Source organism: Pipra filicauda, unplaced genomic scaffold (assembly GCF_003945595.2).
Source record: "Pipra filicauda isolate LSUMZ 115617 unplaced genomic scaffold, ASM394559v2 scaffold29_size4552773_pilon, whole genome shotgun sequence".
In the NCBI taxonomy this organism is placed as follows: Eukaryota; Metazoa; Chordata; class Aves; order Passeriformes; family Pipridae; genus Pipra; species Pipra filicauda.
In genome coordinates, this window is record NW_024104420.1 from 1205032 (window position 1) to 1222684 (window position 17653).

Genomic DNA, 17653 nt, shown 5'->3' on the forward strand with positions numbered 1-17653 from the left:
CTCTTCCGCAGAAGCCGCCTTGCCTCCCCCGCCCCTCCGGAGCGCGGGCGGTGGGCGCTCCTCCCCCGGCCCCTCTCGCCGCCCGGGGCCGGTGCCGGGGCCGGTGGTGGCGCGGGCGGCGGCGCGGGCGGGGCGAGGCGCAGGCGCGGCGCACGGCGGGGCTGCAGCCGGGCCCCCGCGCCGCTCCGGGAGCCCATGGCAGCAGCTGCACAGCGCGGCCGCCCGGCGGAGCGCGGCGCGGCGCGGCGCCCCCGGCGCGGGATGCGCGGGCGGGCAGGCGGCGGCGGCGGCAGTGGCTGCGGCAGCTCCGGGAGCCGGAGGGACGGGGCCGGGCGGCCGGCGACCGCCGCGCTCCCCTGACCTGCGTGCCCCGCTGGCCGCACCGGGCTGCCCCAAAGGATGTCCGCCCAGTCCAAGGGGACCGCATCCTCCTCCTCTTCGCCGTCCGAGGGGCCGCCGGCAGCCTCCAAAGCCAAGGTGAAGGAGCAGATCAAGATCATCGTGGAGGATTTGGAATTAGTCCTGGGGGACCTGAAGGATGTCGCCAAGGAACTTAAGGAGGTGAGAAACGAAGGGCTGCGCGGGCTGACCTCCGGTCTGCCCCGTATGGGGCGAGAGCCCCATCGCCCGCAGGCCGGGGTCCGGCTCCCGGTGCAGCTCCGCTGCCGCCCCCAGGCTCCTTTCGCCGCTTCTTCACCGCGGGTCAAGCAACTGGTGTCCAGGCTGGGTAGCTCCCAGTCGTATCCAGGGGCGGGCGGCTGAGCCTCGGTGCGGCGCCCGGCGGTCTGGGATGGGACGAGGAGCGCGGTTGGAGCCCCGTGTCCCGAATGCCAGGCGCCCCGTCGCCGGGCGTGCTCCCCTCGGCTGCGAGGCGGCTCTGCCTGGGAACTTCCCACCTCAGCGAATCCCTCGGAGTTTTATTTTTTCCCGGGAGGCCGAGAGTGCCTCTCCTGCGAGGTTCCTGCTGGGCAAGGAGGGTGTTCGGGGGAGCTGCGGGACTCGCAGCCCTGCCCTATTCCGGGCTGCGCCGGGCCGGCATCCCGACGGTGGGAGAGGAGTGAAGAACGACCGCACTCCCGCTGCAGCGGGTTTAACTTTCGGGTTGCACCGTGCAGCCCCACGCTCACCCCCAGGGAGCAACCCGGCTCTCATTTCCCCCCCGGGCCGGGCTGAGTGGCTCCGGACCCGCGCACCCGCCGCCCTTGGCGAAGGGTCCGTGCCCGGCGCCGGCAGCACCGGCTTGGGGAAGTCTGCTTCCGCCTCTGCAGCCTGCTTCCCTGGGAGCTGAGCGCCCTGTTTATCTTCTTTATCTGGCAAGATTGCCTTTGCAATCTCTCTTTTGCCGGTGGCGAGTGTCATCTTTCTCAGGTTAATCTGCAGGCAGAGTGCGATTACCGCGGGCATGTTCATAAGCAGGGAAATGAGTAGCCGAAGGATGAGAATTTGGCTGTCCTTTTGGAGATTTCTACATTCTCTTGATTTTGCTACACAACTGGTCGACAGATGGTTGGATTATGCACCGAAATTCAAGTCTAGAATCTCTGTGCATTGCTTTATAATCCCGTATTTGACATTTATAACAGGCTGTGATTTTTTGCTATCAAATATTAGTTTTCTATTTTAACAACATTGTCAACAAGTTTCATTCAACAGTCTTTTGCCATCTGAGGCAATCTGAATTTCACCCAGTGCGTTGTATAATGTTGAAAGATGTATAAACACATGGCTCACTAATCACAGCTGTTAGGCTTCTTTCTCACTCACGATTCCAGATTTCTCCTTTTTTTTATTAATATATCTATAATTTCTATTTTCCTTAATGTACTGCTGTCTATGCTTTGTAATTTTTGTGGTATTTTGAAGTGGGAGTAAACACTGTAGAGCAGCTCTTACACCAGTTTTTAAGACTGATGGTGCAAACTGGCTTCTGTTGCTGCAGAAGAACATTTTCAGGACCTGGAGAGGATGTAATGTGCTTTGTCCCATGAATGTAAATCGTTCGCCGCACGTAATCAGCCCTAGCTTTCTTCTAGTGAGCAAACAGGATTGCTGTAAGTGGAGATCATATATCATCATTTACTGTGGCATGTTTTATCTAAGCAAACTTGTCTGTTCTGGTTGACTGCATCTGTGATAGAGAAATGGATTTACCTCTGCTTGATGGAGAAATTTATAGAGAAGTGGAGCTGTAACTCTCTTAAGTAGCGTGTACCTGTTGAAGGGTGGAAGGATTGCCAAAACCATCTGTTTTGAGAAAATAAAAGTGTTTTTATAAAAAGAATAGTTAAATCTTGATTGTAGCTACACATGAGATTTTGAGTAATGCTTTTCACCAAATAAGTCTTACAAAGATCATAGCTGTGATAGTTCAGTAAGCAGGAATTGAATACACATACATCTCCTTGCTTGCAATATTATCATTATCTGTTAAATACACTGTGTATGATATTTACATTGAAAAGTCTGCAAAAGTTTGACATCTGAGTACCTTCAGTTGGCTGCCTTTGTAGTATGGACTCAATCTGTTCAAAACCGTTTAGACATAACTGCAGTGTATACTTTTTAGGTGAAAGTAAGGTAATTGATGATATTATAAGCTAATCATCAGTCTTTTTCATAGATTGTTTGTAGATGTTAGAAAGCACTGGCAGCTCATCCGTTAAAGCAAATGCGAAGTTAGCTTATAGTCAGTTTTGGTGTATTACATATAGAAATATACCTGTCCTTTATTTAGGTTCCCTACTGTAGGATCAGTCAAAGGGATAAACTAGTGGATGTAAGTTTATACCTTCCATTTTCACTACAAATTGTGTTTTTCTGTTTTTCTGAAAATGTTATTGCTACCTTTCCTCCCTGCCCTCCACACTGGGGGTTTGCTGCAGTCTAGCTGTTGTGCTGTGTTTTCTGTTTGGTGTTTTTTATTTTATTTTTTTTTTTCTTCTATTAGGAATATGGTATTCTGAAAAGAGCATTTCATTTTTTTAATTACTATTTCAGAAGTCTTCAGTTCTGGTATAGCGGTAGGACATGAAGGTTTTTTTTGGTGCAGTTCCAGTAGTAGTTCTGAGTAGAAAATTTGGTGTAATATTTATTTGTGGTATACATAATTTGTAAAACAATTTTTTTTCTATTTATACCTACATATTTGTTAACCTTAAATATAAATTATGATTATACTTAAAATAGCACTTCAGGTATTGTGATAAACTGGATGTCTTCTAGCATCCTTCAGTCTTCTTTTGTAAGATTTTATGGTCAAAACGCTGTCAAATTGAAATATGGTTTCATTGCTTCAAAGTGAACTGTTCTGTAACAGTAAAGAGCATGGCTGTACAGGACTTCTATGCCTTGTTACATTTAGCTTATGATGGTTTACTTACATTTCTATCTGCCCTTCGTTCTGAAGCTTTTTCTAGTCGGTTCTTTAGCTTTTTTTGTTTTGTTTTTAAATAGGGGAAAAGGAGGAGTGGGTAGAAGATGGGATGTTAAATCCAGATGCACAAACCATGAAGTTTATAAATATACTCTAGAAGCATGTGACTAAATCATGTGTATTAAAACTAGTACATTTTAAGAGTTACTGTGTCTCAGAAGTGCAACATCTGTCTCTTCCTTCCCACCTCCCGCACTCCCCTTCCCCCTAATTTATTGGTCTTGTCTGCTTAGGCTGAGGTAACCACAGAAGATTAAGACTGCAGAAAGGGGGTGACGGGGAGACATGATAGGATGGAGTGATGCTGAGTCCAGAGTCTCAGCTGGTGTATGGCAGTCTTCTCTAGGGTGCAGTTAATTTAGGGGAGGCTTGGCCCCTTTTGTCTTCTTGCTAAAGAGAAACATCTTGAGGCTGTGTAGCAACAACAGGATGTGTTTTTGTGTTGAAATGGATTAAGTGGCTCTTATTTGATGAATATTCCAAAGAAAAATCAAAGGAGTGCCAGAGGATTGAGTAACACTTTCTATTCCTTTAGTCCAGATTATTTCAAAATCAAGTTGGCAGAGCCTTAAACTTTGGTTCTCCTCCAGAGGGCTGAATAAAAGACTTTTTTCACTGAAGTCTGTCTAGAAAGATGATTATTATAAAGTCTTGTTTTGGAGTTGATACTTATCTGTCTGGTACCTAAATAATGTCCAGCTGGAAACCAGAGGATGTGTGCTAAATTATATTGATTGTAAAATGCATGATGTAGCCCTAATTCTCTGATGACTTCAGAAGGGACTGTAGGAGATGTGCATTTGCAGCTGCAGACAACAGGGCACAGAGATTTATGTTATCCTAATACTGATATTGTAATTTTTAAGACTTCCCTCCTTTCACATTTTATGATAATGTTGCACATTTCTGTAGCCTTGCACTTGTTTTCATTAAGGAAATACTTAACTAAATAATTTGATAAATACTTTTTGTAGCAATAAAAATTCATCGTGCAGAACAAATTCCTGGAAGTTATGTGTGAGACATTTGCATAGCTTTTAATTGGCTAAATACTCTTCAACCTTTTATCAAAAGGAAGCAGCTGTGTAGCTATTGCCAATGTTTAGAATAATCCAAAATGGAGGTTCAGGAGAAACAGAAGCCCTCATAGGCGTTGCACATGGATCAGTAAATTTCCAGTCTTTTGAATCTACCTCCACTGTTTTAAATCCTGTGAAAATGTCCTGCTGATGGAATGAGTGCATAATTCTCTGTCATCTAACTGATGTGTTTATTATCCATAAAGATGTGATCTATAAAATTTAAGCATGACTTAACAAATAATATTTTCTAAGTGATGAAATTAGCAGATACCAATCCCCCTCCCTCAAAACACCATAACAAAGTTTGTTAGGGGATAGACAACCTGACTTCATAACCAGGCCGGTCATCATTCTCTTAAGTGGAGAGTGGTCATGTATTTTGTGGTCTTAATTTCTGAATCAGGCCTGCAGAAGTGTTTTACGATTTCAACACCAGTGTTTTCCATTGCATTTTTGGTTTTGTGTTCTGATAACAATGAAGATGGTAGGAAGGTTCTTGCCTGTTAATCCAGAAAATAGGAGGCTCCAGTTTGTATCTACCAAATACAAATGATTGGAGCAGCAACAATCAGTCATGTATCAGTATCTCTGATGTGCAGGCAGCAATACAAGCAACAATATAAAAAATCTTTTGGGTTCATGCTGCTGCGTGGAGCTGAGCCAGGGAGTTATTACAGCATAGTTATAGGATATACTATATAGAAATCTAAGGGTAGGTAGAACAATACCAAAGCATTTTAATCTATTCCTTCTTCTCCTTCTGATTCTTGCCTCTTCTCCTCTTTGTATTCTCTCCAGGTGTCAAGGACCTGCCACTCTTTTTACTATGCAGTGGCAGTTGAAGGGAGAGGTTTTTGAGCATATTTGTTCCTACCATTAAAAATCCAATAAATGCAGATGCTCTACTTATATCTGGATCCTGGATGCAGGCCTGCTTAACAGTGTTCCTCCTGGAGTCTTGCTTCAGTGGATACACTGTCTGTATATGCAGATCCTGGTCAGAAATGAGAAGGACAGAAGCTTCTTCGTAATTTCTATTGCTGTGGCTGGGATTGTGATCCAGTTCAGGCACCAGGACCAAGGTGTATGAGTGAAGGAATATGCCATTCCAAAACTTGCAAGACTTTTTTTTTTCTGATTTCTTATTACGTTCCTTAATGTCAAATGCAATCATGAACCGTACCTGGATATTTGATTGCAGAGTATGATTCATTATGTAAGAGAAGCACTGCACAGCAACTTTATTGTGATCTACCCAGGGATCCAAAGAAGGCCATAAATAGTCATTGCAGATAACTGAATTGTAATTTTTCTTTCCATTTATTTCTTGTGGCCTATGAAGCATTTATACAGTTATAGAGAATAAAATGTGCAATATAATAAGATAAAACTCTTACACTAGTAGTGTCAATAAAGCTAATGGAGCTAAAAGGTAATTGTGAACCTTAAAAAAACCCCCATGTGTTAAGGTTGTCAGGAACGTTTATATGCCAATACATGACAAGGTGAAGTTGCTCCACATATCATTTGTAACCAAAGCTACCAAGAGTTAGTAATTGCATTGTGTAACCCAAAGAAAATAATAAGTGGTGTACATATAGAGAATTGCTTGTCAGTATCAAGAGGCTTGACAGAGGGAAGCATACTGTCAATTTGTGCTAGCTATTTTATGAACATCCATGTCAACTACTTCATTCCTTGTATGTACTACTAGGCTCCTGAGAGCAATGTATTGTACAATGGGGAGCTAACTAGAACATATATAAATTCAATTTTCAAATAAAAACAGTACCACAGTGAAAATATGTATTTTTTTTTTTAATTTGAATTTCACACAGTCTGTCCAGTACTGACCATGATAAAGAAAACAAAAATAGTAAGGTACAAACTTCTGTCTGTTGCAGTCAGATTTGTTCCATCGACTTTGGAGGGAACAAAACTTAAGTTTGAGTGATGTAAGTTAGTTTTGGGTTGCATAATTTTTATTAAAACTTCAGAATTTAGAGGAATCGGTTGCTGCCACATGTATATATGAATGCATTATGCAATACCAATGACTTGGTTGAACACCATCATTGATGTTTTGAATATCTTTGACAGTTTCCTCTGGAAATTATGCAAAGCTTCTGTTTCCATTATTCACACTGGACAAAGTTCTGGAATACCCTTCCCACTTCCAGTCAAAAATTCCAGCCAAATTGCTGCTCACATGTTGTACACGTGCTGTACACAAATAGTTAGTACTCCTTGTGGTAGCTGTGGGAGAGGTGCTAATGTTGTCCCTGAGTTTAAAGAGTACTTTCCCACAATACCTCTTTTGCAATACCTTTATGAATGAGCATCACTATTTTCTTCCAGTTTTCATTTCTTTTAGAGCTGCAAAACATTGACATCTCGTAGTCTTCTCTGTATGTTATACTCGTTCTTTAAAAGGCCGGTGTACTAAATGTTCAGTAACCTCACAGGGTAACTCAAGTATTTGCTGTGCAGGCTTTGTTTTCCTTTGCTAGTAGTTGCCATTTTTGTTTGTTTGTTTTTTAATAGAAGCAGTAAATAGCAGTTGATGTACACTGTATTTTTAATGAGTAAAATGTTACCTCTTCTTGAGGTACGAATGTGTGATAAGGGCTGCAGCTGATACATGCCTCCTCCGTAGAGTTCCTGTCCAGCTCTATGCAATATTGACTGGTCATTCTTGCTGTAGCTACCTTCAAAATGCCATTTATTATTGTACCCAGCGGAAGAATCAAAGCAGACCCTGCTTTCATTGTGGAAGGGCTGAGAAAATCCTCTCTCTCTCTCTCCAACCTCCCTCTGTCAGGTCGTGTGTGTGTTGAGTGACGCATGAGAGGTCTTAGTGGCTTAGCTGCTGGCATTCTGGTTTAGTTTAAAATTGTTGCACTACAGCTGATGGGAGGTCGTGAGGAATAATTGCCTCCAAACAGTAGTAATACCATCAGTTGTTGCTTTTGTAAAAACGATAGTATATATTTTTAAAGGTTACCAGACTCATCTGTTGTTTCATGCAGCATGTGCCACATTGCGTTATGAAGACTGAGAGCACTGATGTTGAATCATTTCCAGATTTCATTGTAGATTATTTCTCAGTAATGTGAAAAATCCTGTAATTTTAAAACTTTTCAGTTTTTTCTCCTTGATTTTTTTTTTTTAATAATCCAAGTCATTATTTCAGTCCTTCACCCCTGATGGTATTATGTTTTTCTCTTTTTTGTTGTCTGTTTTCAGTTCTTTGAGTGAAGAGCTTCAAGGTAGAAGTAGAGTATGACATCCTTACTTGCACTATAATCATTTGCCTTGTAAGTAGAAGAAGATTAGGAAAATCTTAGGAAAATAGTGTGAGAAGTTTACTATGTATTTAAAGTGAGACCAGCTGCAGGGTGCTCCAGGAGTACCAAAAACTAGACTTGAGCTTTTCACCCAACTGCAGAAAATTAGATAAGTATTTAAAATATGCAAAATTTTGGTATCTAATAACGATTCATACTTTACTGGAAATGTCACTGTGTTAAAGCAGGCAGTTTATGTGGCTTGAAGGATGCAGATTCTAAAAACTAACAAACTGAAAACAAGAAAGAAGACGAAATTAATTCTCTATTGTAGTTTATTGGTTTATACCCATGTATCTGTCCTTTCTGTATAAAATTATTTGGGAAGATGCGAAAAATCAAGGTCAGTTTGTTTTTTCTTTACTGCGGTGTAATAAAACAAAATGTAATTCTTTCTTTGTATGCTTTGTCACTGAGATTTTCAGCTAAATTAACTACTGAAAGTTCAGCAGTTATTGGGCAAATAATTGGAGCAGATATATTTATTTTTTAATATAGAATCACAGACTGGTTGAAGTTCAAAAGGATCCCTGGAAATTGTCCAACCCATTCAAGAGTCAACTAGAGCAGGTTTCTTAGGATCACCATCTTGAATATCTTCAAGGGTGGTGACTCCATGACCTTTTTGGATTACCTATTTCAGTGTTGAATCACCCTTACGGTAAAAATGTTTTGTCTTGTGTTTCAGTAGAATTTCATGTATTTCTAATTGTGCCCAATGTTGTCTCATTTATTCCTTCTAATCAAGTCTATAACAGATGCTCCAACCCCTTAGTTATCTTCCAACCTCTTTCCTGAACTAGGTCCTGTTGTTCATATCTGTCTTGTACTGGCGAGCCCGGACTTGCACACCATATTTCAGACTCAAACTCAAAAAATCAGGTATATATTCATTAAAAATGCTATGTCACAAACATTAATTTCCCTCAATAGATATTTCTTTATCTGAAATCTTTAAATTAGCTGAAAAACCTATTTTCTACCTTTTTGTTTGGATTCTAGTTATCTGGTTGTTATTACAAGCAAAAACCATCCATGATAGATAAAGTTCACATTGTTTTCTAAAATTTGCTTCATTTTTTCTCAAAATACTACAGAACTGTTCTCTTAAATAAATGATTTTCAGTTACCACCTGGAGTGCACTTTATTCTGTATGTGTTTTTACTGATGATTGCAGTCACCCTTTGAATGGGGTAAGTTCATGAAGCAGGTGGTTTCTGCTACTGCTATGGAGTTTTATTTGTGATATCTAGAGTGATACAGTCTAGACTTATTTCACTTTCATTGCTTATGGATAATGCATGTTTTAAGGTTCAGTAAAGCTGTGGCATTTGGATAAAGAAATATTCTGTGTATGAACACAGTGTTTGGTAGTTTGCATAATTTATTAAGACTAGGAAACTATACAAGTATATGTAGATCTGCTCAGGTAATAACTTTTAATTTCTCAAAATCAAAGTGCAGATGGTAAGACTTACAGGAAACTGATGTTCGATCAGGGTGGGATGTTTATGTTCAAGCAAAAGAATGAAGAGGTTATGATTATTATTTTTTGTTGTTTCCTGTTGACGGTTGGTTTGCATGTGCTTGTTTTCCTGTTGGTGGTTATTTGATTCTGTGTATTAAATAAAATTCATAGAAAGTGAGTGGTTGAATTGTAAGCACTTTAAATGGTATGCAAACACCTTAATTATTTTGATTAGATGTTCTTAAATCTTAGCAAGCTGATGTGATACAGCTTTGACTTTGCTAGAGCTGTGCCATCTTGTATTGACTGCACTGTTGTCTGTAAGCAGTGCCAGTCATTCTGGAGATTTGGTGTGTGCGAAACTGGTGTCTTCAATTCACATATCTAACTTCAGGAGAAATTAGAAACCCAGTACTTCTATAGACAGTAATATGTATAAACTGCAATGATGAGGTTCCAGTTCTTTTATCTAAGCCTCAAGTTCATTGCATACCAAGGAATTGTAGACTGAGATTGAATAAAGCTAGACATACATAGAAATTTTACATTTGGTATCATGTAACTGATGAAAATGTCCTTTAAAAATCTCTAAAAATATCTTCTAAATTTTAAAAGTCCTTAAAGGTAGTTTAAAACCTTCTATTCAATAATTAATCTTTTCTATTTAGTGCAGGATTGTAAGTATGACAGGTAGCATCCTAATAGAAAAAATTGACTGTATTTTAATGAATGACTGCTGTATACTATTTCTAGGAGATGAGCACTTGACCGGCATCATGAATATCTAATTGAAGTTTCTTATGAATTAAAAAAAAAATAAATTAGTTCTATCAAAGTCAAAGTTTACTTAGCAGATGTCATCTTAAAAACAGGAGCTACTTTTATGATACCTTCAACAGAATATTAAATATACCTAGTCAGTTATTGTTTCAATAGTTTGGTAGTCTGCTACAAACTTATTTCTGTCTTAGAATATAAACTATTTTTGAGTTTGTATGTTTAACAAGTATTAGTCAATCCAGGGCATAAAATAAAACGCTAAAAGTAAAAGTTAATAAATAACCCTTTCGACTCATACTTTCTTTGAGAAAATGTAAGTGACCTTGACTTGATGCCTCGTATTATGCAATCAGCTGTAGTTAATAGCAATCTATTTTGAAAACAAGGAAGATCTTGTGGATCATGTACTAAATGTGAACTCTGCTTTTGTTTAGTTTTCACCTCTTCTTAGAGTGACATCTCATAACGTCCTGGTATAATGTGACAGCTTTTCAAATTACTTTTGGTTTTTTATCACTATCTTTTGAAAGAGTGGCAAGGCCCAGAGGGAATTTGAAACATTATTGAGCCTTAATTTTCTAAAAATCAAGGCAGAGTACTTGTGCCATGTTCATCTGTTATTTCTCAGTTTAATTTACTAATCAAGAATGAGGCATCAGTTTTGTCACTGTGAATTACAGATATGATATATCTTCCTTGTTTGCATGGTTTCTTGTACATAATGAAACATAGTTATCTGCTACATAAATGTTAATACACTGCAATTAAATCTTGAACAAGTAGATTTTTTGATAATTAAATGTCTATTTTGAACAGATTAAATTGTTTCCTTGCTTTTTGTATGGTAACTATAGACTTGTAGAATGCTGTGGAATTTTTCCTTGAAGAAATTAGTGTTAGACTTTGGTAGCCTGTATGGCTAGAGGACAAGATGTCAGCATCTTACTTTCTTCTGATGCAACACCCTAGCAGATGGATATGTCTTTAAGATTTTCTTCTGGTGAAGGAGATATTCTTGGAGTCTTCACATGCTTCCTGTTGCAGACTGCCAGTTGATACAGACAGGGGACATAGTACAATGCTTTTGTGGCTGGAAACTCTTTAATCTAGGCCAAAAAACTTCAGTGGGCAAACAAATAATGACAAATTAATAACAACACCTAGGTTGTTGTGGTTTCTTTGTGCTAGTGTTGACACTCAGCTCTGGTAGCTCTTTAATATTTCTTCATCTGGCTGTACATCTATGTTGGTACATTAGTAAAGAATATATCTTTTTATTTATTTTGGTAGACTCTCCGTTTGGTGAAACAGATCTTTTCTATCTCTGTTTTGGTTGACTTGGTCTTCATAGAAATGCGTTTAATCCTGTAGGTGAGGTCTAGTCAGAGCTTTGCACAGTGTTGCTTATCTTTGCTGGAACCATCTGTTTTCCTACATCCTGAGGTTGCATTGAAGTTGCCTGGTGGTAGCCGTTCCGTGATGACCCTCTGTGCAGAGCTCTGTGAACTAGTGGATTTCCAGTCTGTAGAACAAAGGGATAGGTCCCCCCTGAGCCTCCTTTTCTCCAGGTGAGACACCATCTCAATTCTTCAGTGTCTTCTTCTGTGACCAAGTGACTGGTTTAGTGGATGAGGGAGAGGCTGTATATATGTTGTCACCCACAGTGTCCTCCTGGAGAAACTGGCTTCTTCAGGAACATAGCGGGTGTACTCTTTTCTGAGTGAAAAACTGACCAGGCTTAGAGGGTGATGGTGAATGGAGTCACTGGTGGCTAGTCATGTCGTGTTCCCCAGGACTCAGTGTTGGGACCAGTGCTGTTTAATATCTTCACTGATGTCCTGCATGAGGGGATCGAGGACTCACTCAGTCAATTTGCAGACAACACCAAGTTGTTGATCTTTTGGAGGATAGGAAGACTATGCAGAAGGATCTGGACAGGCTGGGTAGAGGGGCCAAGACCAATGGTATGAGGCTCAACAAGGTGAAATGCTGAGTTCTGCCCTTAGGTGACAACAACCGCATGCAGCGCTACAGGCTGGGGGGAGTTTGGCTGGAAAGCTGCCAAGCCGAAAAGGAGCTGGAGGTGCTGGCTAACAGTGGCTTAACATAAACAAATATTGTGCCCAGGTGGCCAAGAAGATGAATAGCATCCTGACCTTTATCAGAAATAGTATGTCCAGCAGGACCAGGGAAAATATTGTCTCCCTGTACGTGGCCCTGGTGAGACTACACCTTCAGTCCTGTGTCCAGTTTTGATCCCCACACTTAAAAAAAGACCTTATGATGGTGGTGTGAGTCCAGAGAAAGGGAACAAAGCTAGGGAAGGGTCTGGAGCACAAGTCTTGTAAGGAGCAGCTGAGAGAGCTAGGGTTATTTAGCGCGAAGAAAAGGACATTCAAGAGACCTTATCACTCTGTACAACTGCCTGAAAGGAGGTGGTAGCCAGGTCGATGTCAGTTTCTTCTCCCAGGTAACAAATGACAAGACAAGAGTTGCACCAGGGAGGGTTCAGGTTAGATATTAGGAAAATTTTTTCATGACATAGTTGTAAAGCATTGGAACAAACAACCCAGGGAGGGATTGAAGTCACCATCCCTGGAAGTGCTCAGAAACCATGTGGATATGGTACTTGAGGACATAGCTTGCCAGTAGAAATTGATCTTAAAAGTATTTTCCAGCCTTAATGATTCTATGGAGCCTTTCACTACTTAATATCAGTTGCAAAATCTAATTCAAGTTGTTAATTATCTCTTTAACAGCATATTCTTCTTTATTGTGCAGTCTTTATTTTCATGAAGTCACAGCAGACTTTTTAGTTCTGTGTGCTCTCTGAGGTAGTTTCAAACCAAGTTAGTTCTGGAAGTGAAGGGCTGTGATATTTCTGATTGGTGTTGTACTTTTACTTGAACAATTCTTCTCTGTATTTAGATTCATGAGCATCTCAGTTAACCTTGTTAGTCCCTTATAGTCTGTCAACATCTAAGTTTTTTAAATGCAAAACCCCTTTATGTTTGGGTTTTTAAAATGATTTATTAAAGTCTAATTATGTTGATCTACTGTCATTATATGCCAGAGTAATTTCTATCATTACCCTTTTTACAGGGTCTGAAATGGTCTGCAAGTATAATTTTTACTGAAGCAGTGGCTGGTTGAGAAGGATATGTCTGCTTTCACCCTCAGGAGTACTTGTGTATTACCATCAGCAATAACAATGTTGCAGGTGTTAATGGACATATTTGGAGTTGGGAAGTGCCAATGCCAGCAAATGAGTACTGGACAACAAAGTAGATTCTGCAGGTTTAGTTGGTCTGATAAGTTCAAAGACTAATTGTTATTAAGGATTTTTATGAAACATTGGTTACAACACTCTGGTGTTAAATTATTGCTACAGTAATTTATATTGCAGAAGTTGAACCTGCAAAGAGATAGGCTGAGAAAGGCAAGACACAAAGTAAAGGAAACTGATATTGATCTTCAGAGTCTGAGTAATGTCTGTGTGATCTGGCAAGGAAATCTGAAATGTCAGGAATACAACTTCAGAAAGATTTTCACTGAAATTTATCCTCGTTATTCTTTGTCCTTGCTATTCTTAGTTTTATTTTTTCCCCACCTCCTGAAAAAACTTCCTCTTAGTCACCTTAAATTGCCACTCTTATTTTCATGAGGGAATATGTCCACTTTGACTTTTCCACAGTAGTAGTCACTTATTGTTATTCGTAGACTTATGTATGTTTCTGTTTCTTTGGGGATTCTTTTGTTAATATTTTGTTGTTTGGATATTTGAACATCAGATTATTCTTGCATTGTGCATGATTAAGAAAGCATATATGGTAGTTCTGAATTTTATCTGACTGTTTTCTCAGACCATGATTATTCTCCAAAAGCATATTTCAAAATACCTTTTTCTTTTCTCCTCTCTTATTACATCTTAGAGTAAACAAAGGCTGTTTACATCACTTAAATTTCATGCTTGTTCTAAGACAAAGTAATGCTTCTAATTAACTACCGTTAGGTGTCCTAGCCTACTTTGTCTTGTGGCAATGCCTTAATTCTCTCATCAGGGCAGTGAACTTCCTCAGTGTTTCCTGTTTCCCCCCCTCCCCTCTCCCTAGTCAGCAGACTTCTGGTAAGGTTTTTCAGGCTCTGGGAAATGTTATATCAGCATACCCAATTAGAAGTAAGAGTAATAGTAGCTGAAGTCAGCAATTTAAGTTGTTTTCTTCTATGAGGGAGTGACATTAATCATTTGTCTTTGCATGTTGGTACAAACCTATTCTATCAGTGAAGTAAAATAATGTATGAAGGACCAATTTGCTATGGGATGCTGTATGTTCATGTCAAAGGATCACTGTCCAAAACGGCTGGGTATATTTACAAATGCATAAAATGCCATTCTGAAGAGTTAACTTGGTTTTGTTAATTTCATTTTGTTTTGTAGACAAACATAATGTTGCAGAAAGTGTAACACATCACTAGATTGCCAGGTGCTTCCCAGTATAAAATCTGACCTTCAGCTATTTTGTAAAGGTCAGATAGTTCAGACAGAATTTTTCAATTCTGAATTCCATATCATGCTGGTATTATTTTTTAGAAAAACCTTTCTTTTAGACTAAGTAGCTGCTCTACTTTAGAGCAATAAGCATGGGAAAATGTTATGGGTTTGATCATACTTGTCATCTTCATGCTTGAAAGCTTCCCTCCCCCCAGCCCTCCCCTTCACATCCTTTCTGTACTGTAGCAAAGAAGTCTAGCCTTTGCTAGAGTATAGTTTTTTGATCACAGAAGCCTGTCTGACAGGACCAGGGGATGTAAATGTTCCCTCTGAGCTGCTATAACAAGTTTGATTCTTTTTCTCCTCCTCCCCTGAGTAGGCCATGCCACCATCCTGAGCTAACTTGGTGGAGAGATGCGTAGCTCCAATGAAAGGAGAAGGTTCAGGACAAACTGGGGTTAAGATGCTGTGATGTACCTAAATTGCATGTACAACTTACTTTTGCATAAAGGTTGTTAGAAGAGTGTGGAAAAATGACCGTAAGTGAAAAACTAATACAATGATTAAGCTGTGTCCTGAGATGTGCATGTTAGAGGGCTCTGGAAAGAAGATGCCAAGTTTAAGAGTTTCGAGCTGAATCTATGTATTAAAGACCTTTTCTTCGGAGGGCTGAATAAAAAGGCTCCCAGGATCCTGGACTCTCATCTCTAAGTGGGTGAAACCCTCTAGTGAAAGGTATATCAGTCTTCCATATCCTTCATATCATGAGTGTCAATTGTCTTGTTTCTTTGCGTGCCAGAGGTCTGTCATGGTTTGAGAGCCCTAAAAATCCAATTCCCTAGTCCAAGCCCCCTCCCACATCTCAACTCAGTGTGAGATGGATTTTCCAGACACCACACGAGACTCAGAAGGGGGGAAAGGGAATATATATTACAATGACTGTACAAATAAATACTACAATTCATTATATACAATCTTAGCTATCTCTACCATGATATAAGTATTTACAGTGGATCAAATCTCTCCTCCCCTCCAAATAAAAGTCCAAGAGGGAAGAAGGAAGATCCTTTCCACTTTCAGAGCAGCAGTCTCTAAGGCAGCAGGCTCTCTTCCTCTCATGCAGCATCTGTATCTGGATCTCTGCCAGTACACACGACGGTTATCCAAGCCCCTCGGCCTGTCGTCTCCAGGCGAGGGTCTTCTCTTCCGTGGACTGCATAGCAGGGACAAAACTCGCTTCACCACATCATATCATGGGGTGTAAGACCCCCATGAAGGTCCCTTCCTCAGGGGATTCACCCCTAAGTCAGAACGTCTTGGGCAGCTTTCAGTTGAAAGCCTTTGCCTCAAGAGTTCTACCAGAGCTCCTGTGCTCTGTCTCAGGCTGCTAGCTTAGCTTGGCAGCAGTGGCGAGGGGGGCCAAGGTCACCCCCTCTGCATTCCTTCTCCATCCCGGTCCAGCTTTCCAGGACGCTTTGAGCTTCTCAGCTCTTCTCTGCAGTGCATGTTGCGCTTCACCCTTCCCTTCCAGGAGGTGAGGGGTCTCCAAGGAGTTTGGGGGGTTTTTGGTTTCAGTTCTTACCCAAACTTTCTCTGTAGAACTCAGTTCTCTCTCTTCTGCCGGCTCTCTCTCTCGGCTCTCTCAGACAACTCTGTGTCTTCCTTGGCTGCATGCTGTTTGCTGCTTCTTCAGTTCTTATCTGTTGGCTCTTTGCCACTGCTCTCTGTCCGCTGCTGCCTCTGCCACTGCTCCGTCTGCCCACTCACGGTGGAGAAAACTTCTTTAGTTTTCAGCCACAGGTACTTAGCCCAGCATTACACTGTTCCAAGTCCCTGCAGCCCCCCCAGCCAGCAGCCGGGGGGGCCAGAGCCCCCCAGGGGGCTCCTGCCCTCACTCCTCGTGGCTTTTACAACATGGCTACTTCTCTAAGAACTAACTGCAACTACCTTCTCTTCCGTTCTGCTTGTGATATGTTTATATTTTGCAGAAGCGCTCATTGGGTAAAACCTCAAAACTTCAAGGCTCACCACTCCCTGGGGTTTTACCATTTTATAACTTCAGGGGGAAAACTGTTTCCCCCCACCACAAGGTCTTAAAATGATCTACATGTCTCAACTATCAGCATGGTGCCAAATGATGGAGTTGATCTTTTCTCCTGTTTTGGTTCACTTTTAAACTAGGAGATGCAACATAAGCTTATGGTTTGTGTTCTTAAAATGGTTTCTTAGTTGGTTTTGATGGAGTTTTCAGTTGCATTCCCATAGCTGTTTTATATAACACTCTACCTTGGTGTATTTTGTGATGGTTCATACTTACTATGTAATTAGCTGTATGGTACTATGTTGTTATAATTACTTGGTGTAATAGCCCATGCCTTATACATAGCATGATGTTTAGAGCTTTTCTGAATGATGAATTATTTCCTGTTGACCTTTTCTGTGATGTGTCATTATGATGCTGGAAAGTCTTATAGATGTTTAATGAATTCATTTTCATAATACTGCTATGAGGTGAGGGGGTAGTATCTCCAGTTCACAGACACGAGACTGGGGGATGCCAAATGTGAAACAGTAAAGCCCTCATTTTCAGTGTATTAAGGACTTTATGGATCTCCTTACTTCAACTGAAATAGGTTTATCTTTGACAAATCAGATATGACTATTTCAGGTCAGAAAATAAGAAACACGCATCTGCAATGTAGGTACAATTTTGGTGGCAATGACTTCCTGTGGTATCACCAAGCTAGGTAACAGAGGCAGGGGTAAGATCAGGGTACGTTCGAAATTAATTTTTTGAATTGGTTACTGAATCTTCCCCCTGCCACTCTTTAGGGCTTTTTAAAGTCTCTATTGCTTTGGTATCTTCCAACACAATGATCCAGGACTCTCTTAAGAGAAGATATTGGTCTAGTCTCGGGCCAGCTTGGCCTCTTCTGTTCAGTCAGGTGGGTCTTATGTTGAAAGTACTGGGCAGTCCTAGTCTGGACCACAAATATATGCGCCAGGGGCTCCAACTAAAATTCTAATTTTGGCCCATTTACCCTAACTTT

At 40.7% G+C, this 17653-nt stretch overlaps 1 protein-coding gene across 5 annotated transcripts in view; it reads left to right on the forward strand.

The window, feature by feature from the left end:
* The first annotated feature begins 290 nt into the window (after positions 1-290).
* Positions 291-17653, forward strand: part of PRR16 (proline rich 16) — a 147146-nt gene continuing 129783 nt past the window's right edge. For all 5 annotated transcript variants that reach the window (XR_005564240.1, XR_005564242.1, XR_005564241.1 and 2 more), the window contains exon 1: positions 291-561. Coding sequence is in view for 2 of the 5 variants with exons in the window: in XM_039383091.1 (XP_039239025.1) it covers positions 400-561 (162 nt within the window). In the remaining 3 variants the exon portion in view is untranslated. The remainder of the gene's footprint in view (positions 562-17653) is intronic.